Source organism: Thamnophis sirtalis, unplaced genomic scaffold (assembly GCF_051295495.1).
Source record: "Thamnophis sirtalis isolate CommonGarterSnake01/CBP01778 unplaced genomic scaffold, rThaSir2_p1.2 scaffold_11, whole genome shotgun sequence".
Taxonomy (NCBI): domain Eukaryota; kingdom Metazoa; phylum Chordata; class Lepidosauria; order Squamata; family Natricidae; genus Thamnophis; species Thamnophis sirtalis.
Window position 1 is genome coordinate 15,289,526 of NW_028261391.1, and position 20,456 is coordinate 15,309,981.

General features: G+C 44.7%; 1 protein-coding gene across 1 annotated transcript in view; it reads left to right on the top strand.

Moving 5' to 3' along the window:
- Window positions 1-6,047: 6,047 nt before the first annotated feature.
- Window positions 6,048-20,456, top strand: part of NCEH1 (neutral cholesterol ester hydrolase 1) — a 32,664-nt gene continuing 18,255 nt past the window's right edge. The window contains exons 1-2 of the mRNA XM_087725239.1: window positions 6,048-6,438; window positions 19,573-19,804. Coding sequence (XP_087581365.1) covers window positions 6,301-6,438; window positions 19,573-19,804 — 370 coding nt within the window. The 5' untranslated portion in view covers window positions 6,048-6,300. The remainder of the gene's footprint in view (window positions 6,439-19,572; window positions 19,805-20,456) is intronic.

The following is a 20,456-nucleotide window of genomic DNA, read 5'->3' on the forward strand; positions in this document are numbered from 1 at the left end:
TGAATCGTGACTCATCACTAAGGGACACAAGCCACTCTTTGTCACACCCACTAAAATTCCATCTCAAAAGGGAGCAAGACACACTTTGTTGCACCCCATGAAATCATGCTTTCTGGGGTGCAGGCACCCCCAGCTGGGAACCTCTTCCCTACATGCATCCAAGGATGATAATGTCAGTAAAATTGTTGGTTTTCCTGCAATGTTTTAGGACATTAGATACAGTTTTAATAGAGACCGTGATTTGGCAACCAAGAATTCATTCAGACTGATGAGTAATTGAGTAATTATATTATTTAGTCTGTAGGCCAAAAAGGAGGTAAAAAATTTAAAATCTTGAGTAGTGCTACAGTGTGCTATCCTAAATGAATTGGATCTTTTTTCTTTTGTTTGTTTAAGGAAAACAGATTCTGGAGTATTTCCATGAATTGGAAATAGGCTGACCTTCTGAAATAGTGTTACAAAGGTGAACTAAATTTGGAATAGTTATCTGGCAAAGCTCTTAAAACATTCTGCCAGAAACTCAGCACGGCCTACTGCTTTGTTGTATTTAAGATTATTTAAAAGCTCTATCATTCCTTCTAGGGATTTTATTTTTTTGGTTTTCTTTTTTTTAAATATTAAATGTGGATATCTGAATTACTAATTTCCTTACTTCCTGTAGTGACAGGTCCATTCAGTAATTTTCCACCTATTGTTTTATTCCCATCCATTTGATATTTCAGAAGGGAAGGTAGGAACTTCCAATTTCTGTTGCCAGGCTCATTTTTGTTTTCAACAGGAAAGTATTTTGTTAGTATATGCTGGGCTCCAAAGGGTGGGGTGGGGATCATTTTCCAAAATTTCATTTCCAAATCAGCAGTATCCACCCAAAAGTTTGATTCAGAATATGTCCTTATTATACCAATATATCTGTGAAATACTAAAGTCTCTAATACAGCCTTCATAGCATTGCATGCTATCCAACAAGGAGCTAGAAAATGTAATTTGGCTACTAACAAAACTGGTTTTACAAACAAAACAAATTTACTTTGAAAAAAGACATTAAATCTCATCCATGCAAGGAGGAGTTACTAGAATACAGGACATTCCTTGTTTTAGTAGGCAGAACTCCAGAAATTCCTCAATGGCATGTTGTCCATGCAGGACGCATATTGTTTTGACCTAGGCTTCCCAAGAGCATGAAGAAAACTCCTTGTCCTGACAAAAAAACCTTTTATTGGTTTATTGTGAATTCTGCTCATTCACATCCAGCAAGGTCTTTCAAGGGAGGATTTACAGTCACAGACCTTATCTGGCTTGGAGAGCTACCAGGCCGATATTTGCAAAACTTGGCAAGGAGTCTTGGAGAGTCACCAATTAAGCAAACAAATTGTCTCCTGCAAACACCACTCCCCTTTTGCTCCTCTTTTATTTCCTCTGAGAGGGGCCATTCATCGTCCATTTGTGGCCTTACTCCCAAGTCGACCCGTTCTTTAGCTGTTCCCGTCATCTGGCCACTCTGAACATGCGTACACTGGGAACAGACTCCAGCTGTTTTTCTTGCCTCACTGATGTCTGACTCTGAAGGCAGCTGATAACTGGCATATGGCTCTGGCCTCCTCTCTGCCTCTGATGCAAAGCCCTCATCAGAGCCTTCCCCAGACTCTAGGACTGGCCCATCTTCCTCCCCAACCTCCTCACTCTCCGAATCTGCTGCAAGCTCTTCTGGCCACCGGCAGGCCAGAATACATCTATAGCAGAAGGGCTTATCCTTATATTACAGGTTAAGCATTCTTTTAACAACAAAATGTTGTGCAAGTTTCCTTAATTCCTGCCTTGAGGATTCTGGATTTGACATGTTTTAAGATTGCCAAACTTGAGAAACTCTGGGTTAATGCATCGGTTGGAGAAGAAGAGAGTGAAGGTTCTGGCAGCTTCTTCTTCCCAGGCCCCTTTACTCCAAATACAGGTATTCTGCCTTAGAATATTGGATAAGCCAGGGGGAACCAAGATGCAACTCTGCTGGAGCAATCTTTTGGATTTATTACATTGGGAAACAGGGAACAGAGCTCGGCTTTTCCTGTTATCTTTCAAATCCAATCCAAGGCAATCAGGCCGAGTTTCGGTCTCCATAGACATAGATCCCTTCAGGTTCGAACCGGTTCTGTGGGCATGCCTTTGGGGGGGGGGGGGTTGTCATGTGACTGAGTGGGCGTGGCTATGTAGTCATGTGACTGGGGAGTCAAAAGACAGAAACTCACTTTAACAATGTTCTGCTGGAGCAGGGGGTTGGATTAGATGACCTCCAGGTCCCATCCAGCCTTGGATTGCTGTGCTCTTTCAAGGTATCCTCTGAAACTGCGTCTAGTGCAAGTTTGTGGTCCTTCTTCTCCCTTTCTCCCTCTCTCTCCCTCTCTGTCTCTCTCTTTCTCTCTCTGTCTTTTGAAGCACCCCCCTCTTGGGAACAAAAGCAAACCCCAAATGCTAAAAACAAAGTTTAAAAAAAGATCCTACCATTGCGCAGTACAGCTGATCGTCGGAACTTTTTTTTTACTTTGTTAAGTATTTTTTTACTACCGGTTTGAGCGAACTGGCCTGAAACTAGCATTTCACTCCTGGGTTCGAGTCAATACACCAAGATTTGGGTGATGGTAACGTATTGGGTGATATCTGCTTCTGAGATGCATTGCTTAAAGCTGCCACTTCCCTCCCTCCAGCACTACATATCTCAATTTTCAGGGAATACACTAAAGCCCCACAGCACTTTTCCAAGAAAAGCACCTCGATACACACAGGTGCACCTATGAGCCAGAACCGTTAACCTCTCCCATGACACGGTTCCGTTACTTCAGTCTCTGCATCTCTGTAATGCCATTTCCCTCCCACACAGTCTCTTTAGCAAGCTTCTCCCATTTTCCTTCTTCTGTCATCAGCCTTTCCCAAATGGTGGGCCTGCCACCGTTGCCCCTCCTCAACAGATGTCTCTTCCTCTCCTCCCACCTGTCTTCATGGTTTGTATGCTTGATGTAAGCCCTTCTCCTATGACCTGTGATTCTCAAGGACCAGGATACTCATACCCACTTCAGCCTTCTCCTCACTTGGGAGGAGGAGATCCAGAAATCGCCCATTTGGGGAATCTCAAATGCAGAACACCTCAATGCCTACATCTTGTTAGTTGAACACCTCAGGGGTGGGTTCCTGCCAGTTCTAACCTCTTCTATAGAAGAAGAAGTTCCACAAATCTACAGTGCCGTTTAGAACTGGTTCCAGCTCCCTCCCCCCGCCCGTCCGCACATCATCAAGATGAAGAGCGAGAGGAGGGATTCTGGGAGTTGAAGTCCACAAGTCTTAAAGCTGTCAAATTTGAACACCTCTGGGGTTTTTTTTTCTAAAGGGTTAGTGGTGCAAGGGTCTTGTAACTTGTCAGCTTTAAGGCTAGTGTGCTTCAAATGCCAGAGTTTCTGAGCCAACATTTTGATTGCTAAGCAAGAGCGTTGTTAAGTGAGTTTCACAACATTTTACAAGTTGGCCACACCCACCCCGTCACATGGCTGGCAAGCCACTCCCACTCGGTCACATGGCTGGCAAGCCACTCCCATAAAGCAGGCCACACCACTGGAGCACCCTGACGAGAGATTGAATATGTAAAGCTGGGGACTCACTCACATTTACCCAACTCTGGGTTAGGAAAAGGGACTGGCAGGCAATTGCTTCCCCAACCCCAGCCAATCCTTGGTGAGAAAGGAAGCAAGGAAGCCATCACTTCAGTTGTTCTTTTATCAAAACAGAAAGGACGGTGCCAATAGACAGCACCAGCTGTCTGTTAAGGCTAAATAGGGCTCAGCAGTGGGGGAGGGTGCCAAGTGTTATGCTACCAACCTTCTCTGGCAGCTCAAGGGCAGCTGCCATCATCTCTTTGCAATGTCTGTGGAGACAAGCAGGTCATGGTTGTCCCAAAGGCGCTTTTTCAAAAGGCGACTGTTTTTCCTTGAAGACGTTGCGCCTCTCATCCAAGAAGCTTCTTCAGTTCTGACTGAACAGTGGAGGGTGGAAGGGTTTATATTCCTCGCACTCCTTCCATCCTCCACCATTCAGTTAAAAATGAAGAAGCTTCTGGAATGAAAAGCTAAATGTCTTCGAGGACAAATAAAGTCTAGTTGCCTTTGCATCTCTTTGCAGTCTTCCACTAGACCTGCAGGCCAAATATAATTTTCCTCCTCAGTTATGATTAAGGATAAATCCTTGTTTTAAATAAACCAATGTCTTATTTATGAAACACAGGTAATCCCTGACCAGTGGTGGGTTCCGGATCCCGGTGCAACCAGTACGGTGCAACAGGGCCCGGCGTCCCCCCCTCATGCATCTGTGCGCATATGCGCATGTGTCCTTACCGCTGCGATGCTCCAGCTGCTCGGCGGAACATCGCACAGGCGCCGTACGCGCCGTGCACGGAAGCGCTGAAGAGCTCAAATATAGGTAAGGAGCTCAGGCAGGCGGATGGGCCCTCCGGAGCACCGTACCGGAATGATACCTAGTGCTCCCAGCAGGCACCGTACCAGGGCGTACCGCCTGAAACCCACCACTGTCCCTGACAGGAGCCAAGGTGGCGCAGTGGTTAAATGCAGCACTGCAGGCTACTGCTAGATCAGCAGGTCAGCGGTTCAAATCTCACCGGCTCAGGGTTGACTCAGCCTTCCATCCTTCCGAGGTGGGTAAAATGAGGACCCGGATTGTTGGGGGCAATATGCTGACTCTCTGTAAACCGCTTAGAGAGGCCTGTAAGGCCTATGAAGCGGTATATAAGTCTACTGCTATTGCTATTGCTATTGCTGACTTACACCAGTTTGTTTAGTGACCGTTCAAAGTTACAACAGCACTGAAAAAACTGAGTTATGATCATTTTTCACACTTAGGACCTTTGCGGCATCCCCACAGTCACACCATCAAAATTTAGATGCTTGTCAACTGACTCACATTTATGACGGTTGCAGTGCCCTGGTATCATGTGATCCCCTTTTCTGACCTTCTGACAAGCAAAGTCAATGGGGGAAGCCAGAGTCTCTTAACCACCATGTTACTAACTTAACTATTGCAGTGATCCGTTTAACAACAGTGTCATGAAAGTTCATCAAATGGGGCAAACCCCCTTGTCTCACTTAACCACAGAAATGTTGGTCTCAATTATGGTCGGTAGTGGAGGACTACCTGCATTGCTTTATAATCCACAAACCAACAAATCACGTTGACTGTTCTAATTGTGGCATTTGGTTTTTAGTTATGGGGAAGATTATTGTTTAGATAGATTGAAGATACAGTTAACTATCCCTCGCATATGCATTTCCTCAGATTTTAGCTGCATACTAATTACATTGATATTGTTTCCTGATTGCTTATTTGTAGCTTATAACTACCATTAAGTGTTGTACCTTAGGATTATTGATGTTTTGTTTTTTTAATGTACACTGAGAGCATCTGTACCAAAGACAAATTCCTTGTGTGTCCAATCACTCTTGGCCAATAAAGAATTCTATTCTATTCTATTCTATCCTATTCTATTCTTTTTCCTGAAACAAAGGAGTACTGTGGCCAATAAAGGATTCTATTCTATTCATTCTATTCTTTCTTTTTCTATTCTATTCTTTTTCCTGAAACAAAGGAGTACTGTAGCCAATAAAGACCAATAAAGGATTCTATTCTATTCTACTCTATTCTTTCCTATTCTATTCTATTTTATTTCCCGAAACAAAGGAGTACTGTCGTCATAAGTCAAGGACAAGAATCTTGGGGGTGGAGTAGATCAAAGGAGGCAGAGAGAGGCAAGCCTCAAGGGAAATGTCCAGTTTGTTTGGAAAAGCCCACGTAGCCTTCCCTCGGCCAACCTCTGAATGCCACGACCGCAACACTTGTGCCCACCTGTTAGAGGTCAACCCTGACCTCGAGCCTTTTGCCCTAATTTTGGAACTCTCCAAAAGACCAAAATGGGAGGGGCGCCAGGACAAATCCCGAGCCTTTCCTCGCGTGGGGCTTTACGCGTGGGGCCGCCGTTCCCCGCGACTGGCCGCCGCCGCCTCGCCCTGTCGGCGTCCCCAAGCGAAGCTGAGCCTCCGGCGGAGAAGAGCAAGGACGGCCAGCTCGGGAAGCGGCGGAAGGGCCCGGACTTCCTCTCGCCTCTTCTCCGCCCTCCGTGATTGGCTCGGCCGGATTATGAAATGGGAGGCTGCTCGCCGCCTTTGCCGCAAAAAGTCGCCCGGTTTAAAAAGAGCCCCGCACGGGGCTGCGGAACTAAAGGGCGAGTAAGGTGAGGCTTAGGTCGCCGGAGCGATGAAGTCGGCCCTGGTGCTGCTGGCCGGGTGTCTGGCGCTGACTGCCTATTATGTCTACCTGCCGCTCCCCAGCACCGTCTCCGAGCCTTGGCAACTCATGATGCTGGATGCGATGTTCCGGTTCGTGCAGCAATCGGTAAGAAAATGCGCAGAGGTCCCTCGCTCGCCTACTGGTTCTCCCTCCTTCCCTCCCTCCCTCTTTCCTTCTGTCTGTCTGTTGGTCCCCCTTCCTGTCGGCAGCTCTCTGGGTTCACACGACACGCGCAGTTAACCCGACCAAGAAGAGAGCTAGCGGTTACCTTGGCAGAAGCCGCCCAACACAGTCTCTCTTATCCAGGGTAACAGGATCGAACATCATTCGATCGCCAGTTTCTGATTCCACCCATTGGGTCCCAGACACACACACACACACACACACACACACACACACCGCTAGTTTCTGATTCCACGCATTCGGTCCAAACACACACACACACATTGCTAGTTTCTGGTTGCACGCATTCGGTCCCAGGCACAACACACACACAACACACACTTCTAGTTTCTGATTCCTGCATTCGGTCCCAGACACGCAGGCACACACACTCTGCTAGTTTCTGATTCCATGCATTCGCTCCCAGACACACAACACACACACACATGCACACTGATAGTTTTTGATTTCACCCATTTGTTCACAACACACACACAAAACACACACTGCTAGTTTCTGATTCCACGCATTAGGTCCAAACACAACACACACACACACACACACACACACAGGGCGAGGAGGGGGGGGGGGCGTTTAAGTCGGTGATTGGGTTGCCAGAATGGGTTGCCAGCGTTCCTGGAGCAATCTACCGGAGAAGCGGATCGGGTGCGCTGCTGCTTTTGGTGCCTTTAATCGGCCTTTGCCAGCTGGTATGCACTGGGGCTAATGCCGCTTCAGCATTCAGCATCGGAAAGGCGCGCCTCCTCTGGGTTTTGGGGACACATCTCCCCAGTTGCATCTCCCTAGTTTGGCGTTCTCTGCCTTGGGCAGTTGGTTTGGTCTTCCTGGTTTAGAAAGCCTCGGCGGGAGTATCGTTGTGAATCATAAAAACCGAAGCCTTCCGCTTTATGCGACCCAAGCGCCGCCTTTCATTGAAGTCTTCCCTCTGGAACAGCTACAATCAGCTGAGTTGTTCAAAACGCTATGAAAGGCGCAGTTTTCTAAAAGTTTTCTAAAATGCAACCAATTTCGTTGTATTGAAGTACAACGACAATAAAGATTATACTTATACTTACTTATTAAAAAAAGGATAAACTGATTGTTATGTAACCATTTGAGAAGAAATATGTAGAAATGACTTCCTGAGTAGCGTTGTGGTTGTTGGCAGTTACTCCCTCCTTATTTACACCTTAGTTAGCGTCTCCATACATTGTCCAGGCAGCCTTGCTGGTGACATGTGTGTGTGTGTGTGTGTGTGTGTGTGTGTGTGTGTGTGTGTGTGTGTGTGTGTGTGTGTGTGTGTTTTCAGTTGCCCTTCACAGATTTTTAATCATTTTTAATCATTAGCCTATAGTTCTTAAATCTGCTAATGGACTTCCCTATCCAAAAGTAAGATAGAGTATGATGCTGTCCAGACAAGAAGCACAAATCACGAGGACTATCATAACTTTACGGTGGCTCAGTGGCTAAGAAACTGAGCTTGTCGATCAGAAAGGTTGACAGTGCGGCGGTTCGAATCCCTAGCACCGCATAACAGAGTGAGCTCCCGATACTTGTCCCAGCTTCTGCCAACCTAGCAGTTCAAAAGCATGTAAAAATGCAAGTAGAAAAATAGGAACCACCTTTGGTGGGAAGGTAACAGCATTCCCTGCACCTTCGGGGTTTAGTCATGCTCGCCACATGACCACAGAAACGTCTTCCGACAGCGCTGGCTCTTCGGCTCTGAAACAGAGATGAACACTGCCCCCAGAGTCGGGAACGACTAGCACATATGTGCAAGGGGAACCTTTACCTTTACAAGGTTACAGTACAGGTAGTCCTTGACCCTAAGGTGCTTTTTTCAGGAGGCAACTAGCCTTTCTTGTTTTTTTCTTTTGAAAAAGCACCTTTAGGACAACCATGACCTGGATGACTGAGAATCTCTACAGACTTTCAGGTAGTCCTGGAGTTACAACTATTTGTTTAGTGATTGCTCAAAGTTACAATGGCACTGAAAAAAGTGATTTAGGGCAGTTGCATCATCCCTGTGGTCATGTGATCAAATTTGGGGTGCCTGACAACTGGAATGTATGGACGCCGGTCGCAGTGTCCCAGGGTCTTGGGACCACCTTTTGCGACCCTCTGAAAATGTGGAAGCCAGATGTTACTAATTTAACAACTGCAGTAAATTCCTTAAAGGTGGCAGGTAAGGGTCTGACTGCAGTCGTTAAGTTAGGAACACGGTTGTTAAGTGAATCTGGCTTCCCCAGATGCAGAAACGTTGTTACAGAAAAATGGGGCAAAACTATCTTGCTTAGCAACATAAATTTTGGGGTCAGTTGTGGTTATATGTTAAGGACTACCTGTTATAGAATCTTGCAAGCCTGAAAGCTCCTTTCTTACTTTTACTTTCCAAAAACTAGGGAAAGTCCCTTCTGAGATATTTCTCATGCCCTTTTTAAATTCTGTGGGCTGAGATACCTTTTACATGACATTCATTTAGGCTGCAACTTTTCCTTCCCCGACACTCCAAGGTTATTGGTACACACTGTGCTATTACATATACTGCTTAGCTTTAGAACTCACCCAAGTTCATTAATACTGATAGTGACTGTTTGAAGTTACAATGGCCCTGCAAAAAAGCAACTTACGACCATTTTTCACATTTATGATTGTTGCAGAGTCCCCATGATTTACGTTCGGACACTTGACAATTGATTCACATTTATGACAGTTGATTCACATTTTCGACAGTTGCAGTGTCCCACAGTCATGTGATCCCCTTTTGTGACCTTCTGGCAAGCAAAGTCAATGGGGAAACCAGATTCACTTAACAACCGTGTCACTAGTTTAGCAACTGTAATGATTCACTTAACAAGTGTGGCCAGAAAAGTCATAAAATGGAACCCACTCATTTAAGAAATATTTCGCTTAGCAACATAAGTTTTGGACTCAGGGGTGGTCGTAACTTGAAGAATACCTGTACAGTGAGTAGTCTTTCTCAGTCTCAACCTTCTAAATCGATTGGGTCTCCACTTCCATAATCCCATAATCTGATTTTGATGGAGATTATGGAAATAGCAATCTGAACAGAATGCTAGGTGGGAGAACGTTGGGAGATATAGGAGTCTCCAGCTGAAGAAATAGTGTTCGAAGACACAACACACACACACTTCAAACACTGTAGTATAATCAATATAGTTCAGGTGTTTGTGACCCACACTTTTCCAGATCAACCAACATTTTTTTTCTTCCTAGTGTTTTCTCAAAAATGCAGGGTCTGATTTTTTTTCAGATCACCCAAGCCTGAGATTGTGGGCTGAGAGACACATGTTTGTTCTCTGCCTTGAGTTACTTAATGAAGTAATTAATTGGAATACATATCAAATCAATAAGTTCACGCAGCTGACTTTGTGGCTAGGTTGGGCTAGAAGTCATCATCTCCTGGTTTCTAAATGGGTACCTTAACCCCTAGACCAAACTGGCCCTCCAACTAACATAATACAGCTAGTTCTCAACTTATAACCTCAGTTGAGCCCCAAGATTCTATTGCTAAATCAGACAGTTATTAAGTGAGTTTTGCTCAGTTTTTACAACCTCTCTTTACAACCTCACAGGTGTTAAATGACTCACTGCAGCATATTTTAGGATTTAACTTGATTTAGGAGATCCAGTGGTTTCCCATTTGAAACTACGCTCCAGTCTCTTCATATGTCGTGAGGCCAAGCTAAATCCAAAAATGCTAAGAGAATTATTGGAAGCTTGACATTCAGGCAAATCAGCAACGTGAGCCTCACATTAACTGAATTCTGGGTGGCATTTCGTGCAACCTGGTGTCATTCAAACGCATTATGAGAAGAAGGCCTAGTTGTCTGGAGAAAGTCTCTGTTACTGGGATAGATGGGAAAAGAGGATGACATGTTAATCTATGTAGTTGCTAAAACTCCTCACCAACATGATGGTACATAGTCAATTGGTAAGCTCAGGAATGAGACATTAATTAGAACAATTGACATGTGTACCTCCCAACCCTTATTACTTTGGACAAGAAATTTAGAAACACTAGTAGGGCCAGCTGGTGTATATAAACAGAGAGCAAACCCTACACTCAGTATCACTGCTGATGTTATCTAATCAGGTAATAAAATGTGTGCAAGCAAACACAAAGCTCAGACTAAGGATTACACAATTACAATAAGATTAATTTGCTTGGCTGCCCAACTCACATTAAGCAAAAATTTGACCTAAGCTTATTATAATTTACAAGCCACACCTTTTAGCTTAACCTCAAGTGTAACGTAAACCTCTGTGGTTATAAAACAAGCACACTTTGTGTGCAAAGTGAGAATTTAGCCTTGGGACTCCAAGACTCTTATTAACATGCAAGGACTGGCCAATAAGATACGTATCCAACTTTAAACATCTCATTACTTTCTTTAACCCTTTTAAAACAGATGCTGACACATGACTAAGTTAGCTATCCTTTGATTCAGCCCCACAGAGATAATCAGAAAGTAGGTGCCGAGAGTTATTGGGAATTTGCCAAAACACAAATTAAAAATAAATAAGTAGGTAAATAACAAGTGTTTCCCAAACACCTGTCTGTCATCCAAATAATATTACCTGCATTTCTTCTAAAATTAAGACCCAACCAGAAAATAAGCCTTGCATAATTTTTCAGGATGCTTTTAATATAAGCCCTACCCCAAAATAAGCCCCAGTTAAGATTGTCAGCCAGATGGATGCATTTTAGTAACACATTTTCCCCAAAATAAGCCCTAGTGCATCTTTTGGGGGGGGGTTAATATAAGACCCGACCTTATTTTCGGGGAAACACAGTATCACAACAAAAACACAATGACAAGTACACAGCTTAGGCAAATTGACATATTGCAATAGCTTTTGAACCCTGATTTCTTGAAATTGATTAAGCATGGCAATAAGAATGGTTAGGGTTGCTGTAGTTTGGTTCCTCCCTGCTATCAAACAATCAAGGAAAAGCTTCAGCTGGAATGCCTGGGGCTTGTTTTCTCTCTTGAACTAGAAAAAAAAATCAAGACTAACCCCATGACTGATCAGGATCTTTAACTTACGTTTAAAAAGTATGTTGTTTAAAACTATAGTTCCCATCAATCCAAACATATCCGATGGCAAGAGATAGTAGTTCAAAATGTACATTCTCTCACTTCCTCTCTCCTTTAATAGCACTACAGTACTCCATCCCTAAAATGTAGATTTATCTGAGAAACAAAACTTGTTCATATATTGAAATGGTTTAGGAGAAACTATAGAAAAGAGGTATGCATAGACTAATGCAGTGATGGCTAACCTTTTTTAAAGGTGTACCGAAACTTTGTGTGTGCATGTTATTGCACGCATGAGTGTGCGTGCCCACCCACCTGTGCATGCGCTCGCGACTCACCCACCTGTGCATGCATGAGTGGCTTTCCCGAATCCTGGAGAGGGCGAAAATGGCCTCCCTCAGCCCTCCAGAAGGACAAAAATTAGCTGGCCGGCACACACATGCGAGCTGGAGCTATGGGCTGCCGAGACCTGCCGAGAGCTGCCATGCCAGCGAATATGGCTCGGCATGGCACCTGTGGCACGCATGCAGAGGTGGGTTCCTACCAGTTCGCACCTATTCGGTAGAACCGGTTCGTCAAATCTATCGAACCGCTTAGAAGAGGTTCCACTAGTGGACCTGGAAAGCAGGCCACACCTACAGAAGAGGTCCCAAAAAATTTTGAAACCCACCACTGGTCCTTGGATATGATTATTCTACACTATCATGCTCATATTTATAAAACTCAGTGCCTCTGTGAAAGGTAAGGATGACTACTGCGTTTGTGGTGCAATCAGAACATTGTGTGTGTTGAAGTTGTTTTAATGCAAACCAAAGATGCCTTTTAAAAAACATGTTTACATCATATTCTTATGCATGCCGGTGCTGTGTGTGAGGTAATTTAAGGTGGTTCTGACAAGTGTCGTCGGCATCTTCATATCCGGTCACATGGGTGGCAAGCCACTCCCATCCGGTCACATGGGCGGCAAGCCACTCCCACAAAGGAGGCCACACCCACAGAGTAGGTTCGAACAATTTTTGAAACCCACCACTGCACGCATGCCATAGATTCGCCATCACGGGACTACTGCATCCAGTAAAAAAAAGATCTTGAGCTGGAAAATTACATATTTTTGAAATCAACTCTTCAGACTAGAACTTTGTGGATACTGTATATATGCTAGGAGCTGCCATCATTCTTGGTCTTAAATTTAATCTCGTAATTTAAAAACTACGTTTCAGCAACAAAACCTTAACTCTGACTGCTATCTTGTGCCCAGTTACCTAGATGTTGTAATATAGTTCCTTGTGCAGGTGTGTGTCCTCCATGGCCTAGTTCATACTAGGGCCTGCAGAGTCACGCTGAATCACACAGGAGACAACTGGCTCCGAGAAAGCCATAACATCCTGATAGTGAATAACATAACATTCTGAGATGTGCCCTACCAATGACGCCCAGGATTTGACCATATATAGAGAGAACTTTCCTGAGCAGTAGATTAGAAATTGTACTTTTACAGGCTGTTTTTTATCACATGCTATTGCTCCTCCTGCCTTTGTTCTATCCCAATAAAAGGGGCTCTCAGACCCCAATCTGGGTCGCTCCATCCCGAGAAAATTTGTCTCCTGTCTTTTCTCAACATTGGCCTCATGGACGACCCACGGGAACATCACATTTGGTAGCAGAGGATGATAACTTCACAGTGAGTCTCACTGAAATTATTGGAACTTACTTTTGAGAGTTGAAGGAGGCAGGAGTTAGCAAATATCAGCAATTATTTGCATTTTGCTTTCTCGATGATAGCATCTAGGCACACTTGGCTGATCTTGTTGAGCTGGTATAGGGTTTTCTGCTTGAGCAGGGGTTGGATAGGAAGACCTCCAAGGTCCCTTCCAACTCTATTAACTAAACAAATGTAATAACTAGGTTGCTTCTTGAATGGTAGACCGTTAATGCTAGAGGCTAGCTTGGAAAGTTTTTTTTTTTAAGCCGATAAGAAGGCCGCAATGGAGAACCAGTTGCATGCTGTTTCCAAGAAAACTCCATTGTGGCTTTCCATGAAGTCATTCAGGTCATAAGGTTGTCTGTAAATTTTGCTTTTCTGATCATGTCTGATTATGATTGCTACACGCTTAACCCTGAACCTTGGACACTGGAAGCTGCTCTTTCTGATATTTGAAATACAGTCACTGAGTTTTTACCCAGTTCTGTCTTAGCAAGACTTGCTCCAATTTGTCTGTTGTCTATTTCCCCAAGGGGCTACTTGAGGACAGAAAATACTCAATTTATATCCTTCCCAGTTATGCAAGGCATTTTTCCTCTCTATAACTAAATAAGAAAACTGCATTACGTCACTCACCAGCCAGACAAAGGCTCAACTTTCTAATCATGCAGTTGCTGGCATTTACTTATATTTCATATTTATTTTATTCGTTGCCTTTTTGTCTAAAGGTTTCCAGCTGATGTACATGACTCTACGCCCTTACATTTTAAAATCCCAACTCTCCTGTAACGTAGATGAAATAGATTAAGGTCACCAAATATATTTAGTTATTATTTATGCCATGAGTCTGTCATCTGCATCTCTATAACTGTCTGGTTTGGTTCTGCAACCTTCAGAGTATAATTAGAACTGCAGAAAAAAACAATTGCTACCAACCTGCCTTCCATTGAGGGCCTGTATACGGCTCGAGTCAAAAAGAGGGCTGTGAAAATATCTACAGACCCCCAAACATCCTGGACATAAACTGTTTCAACTCCTACGCTCAAAATGACGCTATAGAGCACTGCACACCAGAACAATTAGACCAGCGATGGCAAAGCTTTTTCGCCTCAGATGCCAAAAGCACACGCATGCGTGCTATCACACGATCTCGAGTGCCCACCCACATAACATAATGCCCCCCCCTGTATGGACCGCACATTTTTGCGCAAGGCTTCCTCGCCGCTCCCTGCTCTGGCTGCTTCCCCTTGGCTAACACCCAGTGAGGGGAGAAGTTGCTCTGCCACAAAGAGCCAAGGTGGCGCAGTGGTTAAAAGCAGCACTGCAGGCTACTGCTAGATCAGCAGGTCAGCGGTTCAAATCTCACCGGCTCAGGGTTGACTCAGCCTTCCATCCTTCCGAGGTGGGTAAAATGAGGACCCAGATTGTTGGGGGCAATATGCTGACTCTCTGTAAACCGCTTAGAGAGGCCTGAAAGGCCTATGAAGCGGTATATAAGTCTACTGCTATTGCTATAAAAGGGGCAGAGATTGGGGTGGGGTGGGGGGTGGCATGCTCAAGTGTTCTGTGTCAAAAAACCTTCCCTTATCATTCTCCTGTGTAAAGATTGGGCCCTTTTTACTCTGGCAGGTGTGAGTCCGGTTGCTAAATCCCCCCCCCCTCTATTTAAGAGGATCCTGGGCACTATAGTCAATAGACAAATGAGGAAGGGAGCTGCTGGCAGAGGGGAAAGGCAAGTGACAAGGAAATAAGAAAAAGCAGCTTTTTTCCCTTCAAGGTGGCTGCTCTGTTGTCCTTTTCTCCATTTCAGCCCCACTCCATAGAGCCTGCCCCCCCTCACCACCGCCCAGGTCCTCACTTCCCCCAAGCATTTCTTTGCCTACCTAATTTCCCCTCCATAGCATTTTTCCATCGTGTTCCTTGCCATTTTGGACAGGAAAACAAAGTTTGTGGGACTAAAAAAAAACAAAAACCTTCAATCAATCAATTCCAACTTTGCGAGATCGCTTCCCCCCGCAAGTTGTAATTGATTGATTGATTGAAGGTTTGTTTTTTTTAGTCCCACAAACTTCGTTTCTCTGCACACGATAGCAAGAAACGCGATGGAGCTGGAAATCAGGTAGGCAAAGAAATGCTTGGGAGAAGCGAGGACCTGGGCGATGGTGGGTGGGGAAGGCTCCATGGATGGTGGGTGGGGAAGGCTGAAATGGAGAAAAGGGCAAGAGCAGACACCTAGAGTGAAAGAAGCCTCTTTTCTTCTTTCCTTGCAGCTTGTCTCCCCCCCCTGTCGGCAGCTCTCTCCTGATTTCCCTTTGGATTCCAGGATCAGGCAGGATCCCTTTTAATAGCACTGGGGAGAGGGGAACAAAGCAGCCAGCACGAGTGAAAAAAGCCTCTTTCCTTGCCGCTTGTCCCCCACCCCCTCCTGCCGGCAGCTCTCTCTCCTCATTTCTGGTTTGGGTTGGGCTGTTTTTCGCCCTTTGGAGGCTTCAGGGAATCCTCCGGAGATCAAAAAACTGCAGAAAATCAGCTGGCCAGTGGGCGCATGCGCACTGGAGCTGACAGGCACTGCCTCGCGTGCCTCGAGGACAGTTTTTCCTCAAACGCCGTCACTCTGCTAAACAAATAATTCCCTCAACACTGTCAAACTATTTACTAAGTCTGCACGACCGTTAATTTTCCCATCCTTCCTATCACCCATCTCCTCCCACTTACGACTGTATGACTGATTTATATTGACTGTTTCCTAGTATGATTTGATTGCTTTATTTGTACCCTAGGACTACCATTAAGTGTTGTACCTTGGGATTTGTGACGAATGTGTCTTTTCTTTTTGTGCACACTGAGAGCATCTGCACCAAAGACAAATTCCTTGTGTGTCCAATCACCCTTGGCCAATAAAGAAGTCTATTTAGACATATATTTTTTTAGACATTTTATTGACATTTATAGGCCGCCCTTTTCCCTAAGGGGACTCAGGGCGGCTTACATTTCATAGGAGGGGAGTGTAAGACAGGACACAAAAGAAATGTGAATAAAGAAAAAAAATAACCAATAAAACACAACATTCATTCAGCATTCGGGCGGGCCGAGATTAAGGTCTTATCCCCAGGCCTGACGGGATAGCCAGATCTTGAGGGCTGTGCGGAAGGTCTGGACGGTGGTGAGGGTGCGAATCTCCACGGGGAGATCGTTCCAAAGCGTCGGAGCTGCAACCGAGAAGGCTCTCCTCCGCGTAGTCGCCAGTCGGCACTGACTGGCGGATGGAATTCGGAGGAGGCCTACTCTATTCTGTACTGCCTCCGTCCAAATGAGTTCTAATGACCTCTGTGGATAGCATGTTGTCCTATTTAGTTATCCTAAGCAAGGGGTGTCAAACCCGATTTCATTGAGGGCCATATCATGGTTGTTTTTTTGACCTTGGGCGGGCCAGGGTGGGCATGGCCAGCTCGGCGTCACTTGTGTCAGAGGCTCCTCTCGTGGCCTTGGCGGGGCTGGGGGGGGGATCCTCCTGCAGCCCTCTGCCAGAGAAAACGGAGCTTCATTTTTGGCCACAACAGCCTCGTCTAGCATTCTGCCAGTGAAAATGGAGCTCAGGAGGGGGCTCTGTTTTCACTAGCAGAGGCACTACAGGCTGGTCACTGTTAATAAGGTGGCCCCGAGGGCCAGATCTAAGCACCTTGCGGGCTGGATCCAATCACAGGTCTTGAGTTTGACACCCCTGTCCTAAACAAAGCCTGCGGGGTTTTCTCCCATGCCCCTTTCTTTTTTTAGCAGATTTTTTAATTAGTTTTTTCCCTTCTACAGCACCTTACAGTCATGACATCAGGGGTGGGTTTCAACCGGTTCGCGGCGGTCCCTGCAAACCGGTTGGTTGGCGAACCCGGAAGTAAGTAACTTCCGGGAACGGCGAAGAGCGCACCCACCCGCCCACGCTCCTTACCCGGTTTTGACAAGTTCTGCGCTTCCACGCATGCGCAGGACGCATACAGCGCCTGCGTGATCCTCCAGGAGCAGCTGGAGCATCGCACAGACGCTAGTACGCATGTGTACGCCGTGCACGTGCACATGTGCGTTGCGCATGTGCACGAGGACGCCGGCGGCCCCGTTCCAACCAAATCGGTTGGAACGGGGCAAGAAACCCACCCCTGCATGACATCAATATTGTTATGTCATCATATCTGTACACGTATATAATATTTCGCTTCTATATTTGCACACCTTTATACACAGTTCTATATATATTTATATATAATTTTTTGGCTTAATTAATTTTATTCTTGTTTTGCAGCCGTTTGTACCAATTGTTCCAAATTTCATAATATTCCGACTCTTCTTTATCTTTTAATTTCAGTGTTAATTTGTCCATCTCTGCACAATCCAAAGTTTTTTTTTTTAATCACTAATTCATCCGAGGGGGTATTATTTTGTTTCCAGCATTGGGCAAATGCTATTCTAGTTGTACTTAGCAGATGTGTTAATATGTACTTAATTTTCTTTGTATATTTCCCTTTGATTATTCCCAGTAGAAAGATTTCGGGTTTGTATTTTATCTGTTCTCCTGTAATTTCTTTCATCGTGTCATGAAGTAGAAAGATTGGGCAAATGCAGTTTGAGCTAGAGCAGGGGTGTCAAACCGGAAGTCCGCAGGCCGGATGCATCGCGCATAGGCCATGCCCACCCCGGCTCCGTGAAAGGGGGAAAACTTCGCAATAGTCATGTGATGGTAATGTGACGCCGCGAGTTTGACACCCGTGAGCTAGAGGTTATTTGTTGGGTTTTTTTACCATATTTTAGGGGTCAAATGGGCAGCCCCACAGAATCTATACCTTCAGTCTTAATAAAAGAACAAGAATAACGTACAGGTCATCCTTGAATAGAGGTAGTCCTCGACTTACAACAGTTCATTTCAAAGAGTGCAGAGAAGAGCAACAAAGATGATTAGGGAACTGGAGGTTAAAACGTATGAAGAACAGTTGCAGGAACTGGGTATGTTTAGTTTAATGAAAAGAAGGACTAAGGGAGACATGATAGCAGTGTTCCAATATCTCAGGGGTTGCCACAAAGAAGAGGGAATTAAACTCTTCTCCAAAGCACCTGTGGGTAGAACAAGAAGCAATGGATGGAAACTAATCAAGAAGAGAAGCAACTTAGAACTGAGGGAAATTTCCTGACAGTTAGAACAATGAATCAATGGAACAACTTGCCTCCAGAAGTTCTGAACAATCCAACATTGGACGTTTTTAAGAAGATGTTGGATATCCATTTGTCTGAAGTGGCGTAGGGTTTCCTGCCTAAGCAGGGGGTTGGACTAGAAGACTTCCAAGGTTCCTTCAAACTCTGTTATTCTATTCTATTCTATTTAGTTACCTTTCAAAATCACTAAAAATGTGACTTGTGGCTGTTTTTCACAGGGACAACCTTTGCAGTTTCCCCATGATCATGCGATCAAAATTCAGATGCTTGGCAACTGGTTCGTACTTATGACCATCGCCTGTGTGCCCCAAAGTCATGTGATTTACCTTTTGTGACCTTCTGTCAAGCAAAGCCAATGGGGACGCCAGATTTGCATAAGTTGGTACTAACTTATCAACTACAAAGTTTCACTTAATGGTGGCAAGAAAGGTCATAAAATGGGGCAAAATTCACTCAAAAATGTCTCACTTAACATCAGGAATTTTGGGCTCCATTGTGGTTGTAAGTCGAGGACTACCTGTAACAATTCGCTTACTGACCCAGGCTACCACAGCATTGAAAAAAGTGGTTTGTGGCTTTTTTCATACTTCCGACCACTTCAGTATCCCCTTGGTCACATGATCAAAATTCAGATGCTTGGCAATGGGTTCATGGTTATGACGGTTTCAGTGTCCTGGTGTCACATGATCCCCTTTTCTGACAAGCATGGTGTCAGGGGTCCAAGTAACATGGTGATGTGGTCATTAAGCAAATCATCACACATAGTTCAACGAGGAAGTCAGATCCACCTAACAACCTCTTACAAATTTAATAACTGCCTTGATTCCGTTAACAACTGTCACAAATGATCATAAAATGAAGCAAAATTCACTTAAAAGTGTCTCACTTAGCAACATAAATTTTTGGGCTCAATTGTGGTCGTACGGTGGGGACTACCTGTATTGCATTCTAACCATTCCCCCAGCAGGGCTTCTGATGCAGCTATATTCTACTGCAGTTATTGTAGTATTAAGGTTTATATGTATATCATACCGAATGTGTGTCTATAGATTTAATTATGCAGGATGTCTCTCCAATCCTTTGCCTTTTCACTGTTTCTGTTTTTTTTTTCCTTAGTGCGACCTGGCTCATTACATAGGACTGGGCCACCATGCAAAATTGCTAAATAGTTTTGTTACTTGGCTGGAGAGCAAGAACATGCCCTCTGCACGGCCTGTGAAGATAACAGACGCCATATTTGATGGTGTTGAGGTGCGAGTGTATCAGCCAGATACACAGGTCAGCCAGAAGACGTTACATCGTAGCATCGTTTACATCCATGGAGGAGGATGGGCTTTGTTAAGTGCAAGTAAGCAGTCTGAAAAATGGAATGGGACAACTTGCCGTAGCCAATTTCATCACAGGACAATTTGCTGCGGGATAATTTAGCAATTCAATTTACCATAATTTTGGAGTATAAGACGCACCTTCCCCCCCAAAAAAGACGGTGAAAATCTGGGTGTGTCTTATACACAGAATACAGCATTTTGGGCGTACTGAAACCCCACCCCCTTTGCAAAAATGGACGTGCAGAGGATTTGGGAGGCTTGCAAAGTGCTCCTGGGGGCTGGGGAGGGCAAAAAGTAGCAAAAAACGGATCCGTTTTTGCCCTCAGCCCCCAGGAGCACTCTACCAGCCTCCCAAAGCTCTGCATGCCCCTCCCTTTTTTTGTGTGCAAAATAAACGAGTCGTGCAGAGTGCAAAACCTTTTTTTTTAATTTACCACTTCAAAATCATGGTGCGTCTTATACTCCAGTGCGTCTTATAGTCCGAAAAATGCGGTAATTGTTTAAAATAGTTTTAAAAATCTTTTTAATTTTTGTCATTTACATTTCATTTCATCCCTCCTTGGGGATCCTTTCTTTAATGAATCTATTCCATTATTTCTTGGATATTAGTGTAACTTTTATCCTGTGGTGAACTGTCGCATGGCGAGTTGTCCCTTGGAGAACTGTCCTGTG